At 44.8% G+C, this 9,333-nt stretch overlaps 1 protein-coding gene across 1 annotated transcript; it reads left to right on the top strand.

Annotated features, from left to right (window-relative positions):
- The first annotated feature begins 6,522 nt into the window (after positions 1-6,522).
- LOC141138967 (E3 ubiquitin-protein ligase TRIM39-like) lies at positions 6,523-8,935 on the top strand. Its single transcript, XM_073624704.1, has one exon. It carries the CDS (start codon positions 6,743-6,745, stop codon positions 8,312-8,314), a length of 1,572 nt encoding a protein of 523 aa, XP_073480805.1. The 5' UTR covers positions 6,523-6,742; the 3' UTR covers positions 8,315-8,935.
- The last annotated feature ends 398 nt before the right edge of the window (positions 8,936-9,333 follow it).

Here is a 9,333-nt window from a genome sequence, read left to right as displayed (position 1 = left end):
CCACCTGACCCACATACACTGATATTTACATACACTGTCTGACCTACCTCAGCTGTGGTGTGCGGTGTCACAGCAGCCAGGCAGTCAGGGGCGTTGCTAACTGGTAAAAAGAAAGACCAGGGGCTTCAGCCGCAGTCCAAGGCCGGAAACGGGGGGGGTACGCGTGACGCAGGCCTTTTTTTTTTGGCTGGGCCGTGACCTACCTGACCTACATACACTGACCTACCTACACTGATGGTAGTACCTACCTACACTGACAGTAGTGACCTACCTACACTGACCTACCTACACTGACCTACATACACTGACCTACCTACACTGACCTACCTACACTGATAGTAGTGACCTACCTACACTGACCTACATACACTGACGGTAGTGATCTACCTACACTGCCCTACCTACACTGACCTACCTACACTGACCTACCTACACTGACCTACCTACACTGATGGTGGTGAACTACCTACACTGACCTACATACACTGACCTACCTATACTGACCTACCTACACTGACCTACCTACACTGACGGTAGTGACCTACCTACGCTGACCTACCTACACTGATGATAGTGACCTACCTACACTGACCTACCTACACTGATGGTAGTGATCTACATACACTGACCTACATACACTGACCTACCTACACTGACCTACATACACTGACCTACCTACACTGACCTACCTATACTGACAGTAGTGACCTACCTACACTGACCTACATACACTGACGGTAGTGACCTACCTACACTGACCTACCTACACTGATGGTAGTGATCTACATACACTGACCTACCTACACTGACCTACCTACACTGACCTACATACACTGCCCTACCTACACTGACCTACCTACACTGATGGTAGTGACCTACCTACACTGACCTACATACACTGACCTACCTACACTGACCTACCTACACTATTGGTAGTGACCTACCTACACTGACCTACATACACTGACCTACCTACACTGACGGTAGTGACCTACATACACTGACCTACCTACACTGATGGTAGTGACCTACCTACACTGACCTACATACACTGACCTACCTACACTGACCTACATACACTGACCTACATACACTGACCTACCTATACTGACAGTAGTGACCTACCTACACTGACCTACATACACTGACGGTAGTGATCTACCTACACTGCCCTACCTACACTGACCTACCTACACTGACCTACCTACACTGATAGTGGTGAACTACCTACACTGACCTACATACACTGACCTACCTATACTGACCTACCTACACTGACCTACCTACACTGACGGTAGTGACCTACCTACGCTGACCTACCTACACTGATGGTAGTGACCTACCTACACTGACCTACCTACACTGATGGTAGTGATCTACATACACTGACCTACATACACCGACCTACCTACACTGACCTACATACACTGACCTACCTACACTGACCTACCTACACTGACCTACCTACACTGACCTACCTATACTGACAGTAGTGACCTACCTACACTGACCTACATACACTGACGGTAGTGACCTACCTACACTGACCTACCTACACTGATGGTAGTGATCTACATACACTGACCTACCTACACTGACCTACCTACACTGACCTACATACACTGACCTACCTACACTGATGGTAGTGACCTACCTACACTGACCTACATACACTGACCTACCTACACTATTGGTAGTGACCTACCTACACTGACCTACATACACTGACCTACCTACACTGACCTACCTACACTGATGGTAGTGACCTACATAGACTGACCTACCTACACTGATGGTAGTGACCTACCTACACTGACCTACATACACTGACCTACCTACACTGACCTACATACACTGATCTACATACACTGACCTACCTATACTGACAGTAGTGACCTACATACACTGACCTACCTACACTGACCTACATACACTGACCTACCTACACTGACCTACCTACACTGATGGTAGTGACCTACCTACACCGACCTACCTACACTGACCTACCCACACTAACCTACCTACACTGACCTACCCACACTGACCTACCCACACTGACCTACCTACACTATTGGTAGTGACCTACCTACACTGACCTACATACACTGACCTACCTACACTGACCTACCTAGACTGACATACCTACACTGATGGTAGTGACCTACATACACTGATGGTAGTGACCTACCTACACTGACCTACATACACTGACCTACCTACACTGACCTACATACACTATTGGTAGTGACCTACCTGCACTGACCTACATACACTGACCTACCTACACTGACCTACCTAGACTGACCTACATACACTGATGGCAGTGACCTACATACACTGACCTACCTACACTGACCTACATACACTGACGGTAGTGACCTACCTACACTGACCTACATACACTGACCTACCTACACTGATGGTAGTGACCTACATACACTGACCTACCTACACTGACCTACATACACTGACCTACCTACACTGATGGTAGTGACCTACATACACTGACCTACATACACTGACCTAGACGTCATGAGCCCTCATAGCTTGCTGATGAAGTACTTATTGCTGCTGCATTACTGTAGCTGGATTTCGATCGTTGGATCAGCCATTAAACAGATTTGCACCCTATGATTACCCCGGTGGGGACTGCTTATCTGACCTTTCTGTTAAATCAGAGGTCCACAGACTAAGGTGAGCGGCCTGTACTCGTGGTGGTGGAAGCACAGATAAGATCATACACGGTTTACGATCGTCTTGAGCACTCTGGTCACCATTGAGGATTTCTCTTCTCGGCTGCTGGTGTTTTCATCTTTCTTTGGCTTTTTCAGCATTTCCTATATCTGGGACTTTTATGCATTTTTGTAGCAGTTATTTGTCATCTTTATGCATTTTTAGTCTATGTTTCAGCACTGCAATATTTTTGTATCATCTTGCAAACCTGGCCTGTTAGAGGGTCTTGAGGACAGGAGCTGAGAACCACTGCCTTAGGCTAAAGCGGAAGTTCTCCTCCCCCCCCCCCCCTCCTCCCAAAGTCTTCTGGGACACATGACAAGTCCCAGAAGACTGCAGGACCAGTCACAGACTGCAGCGCCGCTCGCGCATGCGCAGTGGGCACCCGGCTGTAACGCTACAAGATGTCACAGCCGGGTGCAAATAGTAAAGATGTCGGCGCCATCGAGGGAGGACGCGGGGGAGAAAACGGCTGGGGTGAGCACACCGCTGGATCATAGGACAGGTGAGTGGCTGTTTATCAAATGTCAGAAGCTGACTTTTCATTTTCACTTAAGAGACCGGAGCTCCGCTTTAAAGTGTATTTTGCCCTGAAAATGTGCATTTAAAGTGGAGGGCCACCCTGGAAAAAAAAAAAATCACCAAAAATCCTAAAAAAAATAAAAAAAAAAAAAAAACATTTGAAAAAAAAAACTGTTAAACTTACCTAAACCCTTGTTGCTAGGCAGTCTTCCTAATCTGCCTCTTCCTATTGCGCGGTGTGTTCTGCTCCTCGGTGAGCGACCCCGTTGTCTTCTGGGAACTGTGTGTGTTCCCAGAAGACCACGGGGCCATTCACAAAGCGCCGCGCCACTCGCGCGTGCGCAGTAGGAAACTGGCAGTGAAGCTGCAAGGCTCCACTGCCTGTTTCCCTTACCTAGGATGGCGGTGCCGGGACCCGAGAGCCGAGGGACGGGTCGGCCTCGGGCGGCCGACATCGCGGGCACCCAGGACAGGTAAGTACTTATTTAGAGTCAGCAGCTACAGTGTTTGTAGCTGCTGACTTTTCTTTTTTTTTTTTCAAGCCGGAATCCCGCTTTAAAAAAACTACTGTGCAAATATCATGTGAAATAAAAAATTGCTACAACAGCCATTTTATTCTCCAGGTTCTCTACTTAAAAAAAAAAAAGTATAATGTTTGGGGGTTCTAAGCAATTTTCTAGTGAAAAAAGTATATTTTTACAGGTATGTGAGAAATGTCAGATCTGGCCCAGTCTGGAACTGGTTAAAAGTGGATAGTGTCAACCCTTATGTACAGTTTCCCACCCAGGTGCCCCCTGCAGACCCTAATAGGGCCTGGGCTCAGGTAGGGGCAAGCTGAAGGCTTTTGGGGGGCAACTGAAATCTAGGGGAATGCAGCCCACCTCAGCACCCCCCTAGATCTGGACGCGATGAGAAAGAGGAAAGACATTGTTACAAAATATATTTAATTTAACCACTTCCGGGCCGCCGCACGCCGATATACATCGGCTGTTTGAAGAATGATATCTCTTTTATGGCAGTAGCTAGCTACCATAACCCAGGTATCCTTGTCTTCAGCCGGCGGTCCGGTTTCCGATAATAGTGGTCTCTGCGGTGGATTCGCCGCAAGATCACTTTTATTAGTGGCAGGAGAGGGCCCACCCCCCCTCCCGCCGCTCTCCTGTGCCCTTACCGGAGCCGTCGGCAGCGGCGGAGGCGATCGGGTCCTCTTGCTGGCTGGGTATGGAGACGAGTGAGGGGAAGATGGCCCCCACCCATCTCCATACCATAGCAGGGCGGGAAGCGACGTCAAAACGTCACTTCCGCCCATAGCTATAAAAGGACCATTTTTTTTTGCATTTTTTTCAAATGCCAAAATTTTTATTTTTTTTTATTGCATTTTAGTGTAAATATGAGATCTGAGGTCTTTTTGACCCCAGATCTCATATTTAAGAGGACCTGTCATGCTTTTTTTCTATTACAAGGGATGTTTATATTCCTTGTAATAGAAATAAAAGTGACACCATTTTTTTTTTTTTTTGAAAGAACAGTGTAAAAAAATAAAAATAAAACGTAAAATAAATAAGAATAAAAAAAAAAAAAAGTTTCAACGCGCCTCGTCCCTCGCGTGCAGAAGTGAACGCATACGTGGGCAGCGCCCGCATATGAAAATGGTGTTCACACCACACATGTGAGGTATCGCCGCGATCAGTAGAGTGAAAGCAATAATTCTAGCCCTAGACCTCCTCTGTAACGCAAAACATGCAACCTGTAGAATTTTTTTTAAATGTCGCCTGTGGAGGTTTTTAAAGGGTAAAAGTTTGTCGCCATTCCACAAGCGGGCGCAATTTTGAAGCGTGACATGTTGGGTATCAATTTAGTTGATGTGACATTATCTTTCAGAATATAAAAAAAAAATGGGCTAACTTTACTGTTGCCTTATTTTTTTATTCAAAAAAGTGCATTTTTTCCAAAAAAAGTGCGCTTATAAGACCACTGCGCAAATACGGTGCAAAAAAAGTATTGCAATGACCGCCATTTTATTCCCTAGGGAGTTAGAAAAAAAAACATATATAATGTTTGGGGGTTCTAAGTAATTTTCTAGCAAAAAAACCTGTTTTAAACTTGTAAACACCTAAAATCCAAAACGAGGCTGGTCCTTAAGTGGTTAAGAGGACCTGTCATGCTTTTTTTCTATTATGAGGGATGGTTACATTCCTTGTAATAGGAATAAAAGTGACACAATTTTTTTTTTTAAAAAAGAAGAGTATAAAAAATAAAAATAAAAGGTAAAATAAATAAGAATTTTTTTTTTTAAACGCGCTCCGTCCCGCCAAGCTCGCGTGCAGAAGCGAACGCATACGCGAGTAGCGCCCGCATATGAAAACGGTGTTCAAACCACACATGTGAGGTATTGCCGCGGTCGGTAGAGCGAGAGCAGTCATTCTAGCCCTAGACCTCCTCTGTAACTTAAAACATGCAACCTGTAGAATATTTTTAAACATCATCGCCTATGGAGATTTTTAAAGGGTAAAAGTTTGTCGCCATTCCACGAGCGGGCACAATTTTGAAGCGTGACATGTTGGGTATCAACGGCGTAACGTTATTTTTCACAATATAAAAAAAAATTGGGCTAACTTTACTATTTTCTTATTTTTTTAATTTAAAATTTTTTATTTTTTCCAAAAAAAAGTGCGCTTGTAAGACCGCTGCGCAAATACGGTGTGACATAAAGTATTGCAACGACCACCATTTTATTCTCTATTTTATTCTCCATTTTATTTAGAAAAAAAAATGTATAATGTTTGGGAGTTCTAAGTAATTTTCTAGCAAAAAAAAATTGTTTTTAACTTGTAAACAACACATCTGAAAAAGAGACTCGGTCCTTAAGTGGTTAACTTGTAAACAACAAATCTCAGAAAGAGGCTCGGGGCTTACGTGGTTAAAAACAAATCAGCAACACAAAGATACACAGACAAATAAACTGTTTTCGCTAGCATGGCAATCCAAAGCAAATATCAAGCCGCTTGCTTGTAGATCTCTTCATCTGCAGAAGGAACAAAAGAGAGAACAGCATTATCATGGAAACACAAGGCTGAAGGCCTCACCCACCAGGAAGGGGTTAATCCTGAACACAAACATAATACTGCATATATGAATATTCATTATTTAAATTGTCTGAGTTACCATTGCCACCTACTGGCAGAAAGGAGAACTGACAGCTTGGGCTGCACTTCCGGGTCACTGAATAGAGCTAGACTACAAATTTGCATTGACTGACTACAGCCAATCAGGCTACATGTGACGAGACAACCCTGCTTATGATAGGGCGGTTACATTTGTTTTTTTTTTTTGGAGGGGGAGATTGCTGGTTTGATCTTTTGATCTCCTTTGTGCAAGCACTGAGCACATTCCCAGCCTTCCCCTATGCAGGAAATTGCCTATTCGGACAAACTGGTTTTGAAGAAAAAGGGAACTTTGATATTCATTCGTCTGTTTGCTGTCAGCGATGGCGTCCTCAGACCTGAGAGAGGAGCTGGATTGTTCCATCTGTCTGAGCATTTATACGGATCCCGTCATGTTGAAATGTGGACACAACTTCTGCCAGGACTGCATTGACCGTGTGTTTGATACCCAAGAGAGGTCTGGAGATTATTCCTGCCCTCAGTGCAGGGTAGAGTTCCAGGAGAGACCTTCACCGCACAAAAATATCACTCTGCGTAACATCACTCAACGTTTCCTGTCTTCTCCACCAGAACCAGAGAAGTCTGGCATCTCCTGTACTTACTGTATTCACTCCTCTGTACCTGCTGTGAAATCCTGCCTGCTTTGTGAGGCTTCTCTATGTGACGACCATCTGAGAGTCCACAGCAAGTCACCAGAACACGTCATATGTGACCCCACCACCACTCCAGAGAACAGGAAATGCTCCATCCATAAGAAGATCCTGGAGTATTACTGCACTGAGGACTCTACTTGTATCTGTATGTCCTGCAGTTTAACTGGAGAACATCGAGGACACCAGGTGGAGACTCTACAAGAAGCCTTTATAAAGAAGAAGAAGACACTGATAAATAATCTTCAGAAACTCATTACTAAGAAAGTGAAGACAGAAGAAAGAGTCCGGAGTCTGCAGAAACACAGGGGAAGAGTACAAGGAAAAGTGAATGGTGAAACAGAGAGAGTCACTGCCCTGTTCAGAGACCTCAGGAGACGTCTGGAAAACCTGGAGGAGAAAGTCCTAAGTGAGGTCTCCAGGCAGGCAGAGCAGATCTTAAGCCCAGTTAATGATCAGATCCAGCAGTTGGAATTAAAAATGGAGGAATTGTCCCGGAAGATGCGTCACTTAGAGGAGCTGTGTGCCATGACGGATCCATTGACTCTCCTACAGGAACCAGACACAGGTGACTTGTGTGATACTGAGGATGGAGATGATGATGACCAAGAGAGACATGGGAAACTCCTTCATGGTAGAGGGGACCTGGACGTGGATGAGGTCTCGTATGTACTCCACACTGGTTTCCCTGATGTAATAACTGGTTTAATTGGGGGGATCTATATACAGAAAGCTGTAAACATGAAATTGGATGAGGACACGGCTCATGATTTTGTATTTATCTCATGTGATAAGAAGATTGCATCCAAGTCGGGAAGTAATCAGAATCGCCCAGATACCGAGGAGAGATTTGTGGATTTTTATCAAGTTTTGGGCAATCAGAGTTTCTCCTCAGGGAGACATTATTGGGAAGTAGATGTCCATCATTCCAATAACTGGATTATCGGGATGTGTTATGACTGTATATACAGGGACAAGGATGACTCCATTATTGGAAGGAATGACGTGTCCTGGGGTTTGGACAGGAAGGGTAAAAAGTATATCGCAGTGCATGACGATCATGAGACCGAACTTTCTGTCAATACTCCCGTGAAAAGAGTCCGGGTATATCTGGATTATGAGGCCGGTCAGATCTCCTTCTATATGGTTGACCCCGACCGCCACCTCTACACCTTCACCGCCACCTTCACTGAGCCCCTCTATGCTGTGTTGGGTGTATGCCATTCACATATAACATTGGTTTAAAGGGGGATGTGATAAATCTGCTTAGACACTGGAGACATCGTTCTGAATGGGAGAATATTGTAAAATGTTGTCCCAGATCCCAGTGGTTGGCTGTAACCACCATCCTATACCCTTGGGCCACCAACCCATATAGCTCTGCCCACTGACACAATGCTTAGCAGTTTGCTCCCATCAAACCCATAAGTATAATACAATTTTGTGTGGATCCTGCTTGGCTAAATACCTCTCTGGTGGGTTTTGCATTGACCCCCAGCACTGAATTCTCTGTACCTGAGTTCCCAGCTCTGCCCACCCCCTGCAGATATAACCAGGAAGATCTATTGTCTCTTTTAATTTATATTTTATAACAGGAGGAGTGAGACTGTCACCATTTACTGTAAATCACTAGTATTTTAGTGTTTCTGCTATCATGCATTTTTATTATAAGGGGTCTCTCCTACAAGCCATAGACTGAAAAGTAACAAAACTGGTAAAAAAAAAAAAAAACGCTGTTTTTATATTTTGATTAGTTTCGTTTTAAAAAAATATTGGTATTGTACATAAAAAGATATACATTTTATTCTATCTTTTTTTTTTAAAGTTCCTACCTGAACAATGATATTAAACAATGTTACTTTTGTAGCTCTCCATCTCCCGTCTGCTCAATGTTTATAAACAATGTTACTTTTGTATCTCTCCCATCTGCTCAATGTTTATAAACAATGTTATTTTGTACAGTGGCGGAACTATAGGGGTCGCTGCAGTCGCACTTGCGACTGGGCCCTGCCATTCTGCCGCTGTGGGGGGGGGGCAAGACCCGGAATCTCCCCCTGCACCTCTGTCTGGCTGTTTAGAAAGCAGTGGGGGGAGGTGGGAGGCGTCGATCGGCAGCTCTATGGTGCCTGTGGGCGGCAGGATGTGCCTGGGGCTTGTAGTTCTCTCTTCCCGAGTGTCAGTGTATACAGTGGAGAGGGGAGGGGCCTCTGACCCGGGCAGGTATCAGTTTCACTTTCAGTGAGTCGCTTTGCCTGTACACTGTT

Source organism: Aquarana catesbeiana, linkage group LG04 (assembly GCF_042186555.1).
Source record: "Aquarana catesbeiana isolate 2022-GZ linkage group LG04, ASM4218655v1, whole genome shotgun sequence".
Classification (NCBI taxonomy): domain Eukaryota; kingdom Metazoa; phylum Chordata; class Amphibia; order Anura; family Ranidae; genus Aquarana; species Aquarana catesbeiana.
The sequence above is the reverse complement of the archived record's forward strand: the minus strand, read 5'-3'. Positions and strand labels throughout refer to the sequence as shown.

Bases quoted from the DNA above. Each gene is read 5' to 3' on its own strand.
- LOC141138967 (XM_073624704.1), top strand. From the start codon at position 6,743: ATGGCGTCCTCAGACCTGAGAGAGGAGCTGGATTGTTCCATCTGTCTG.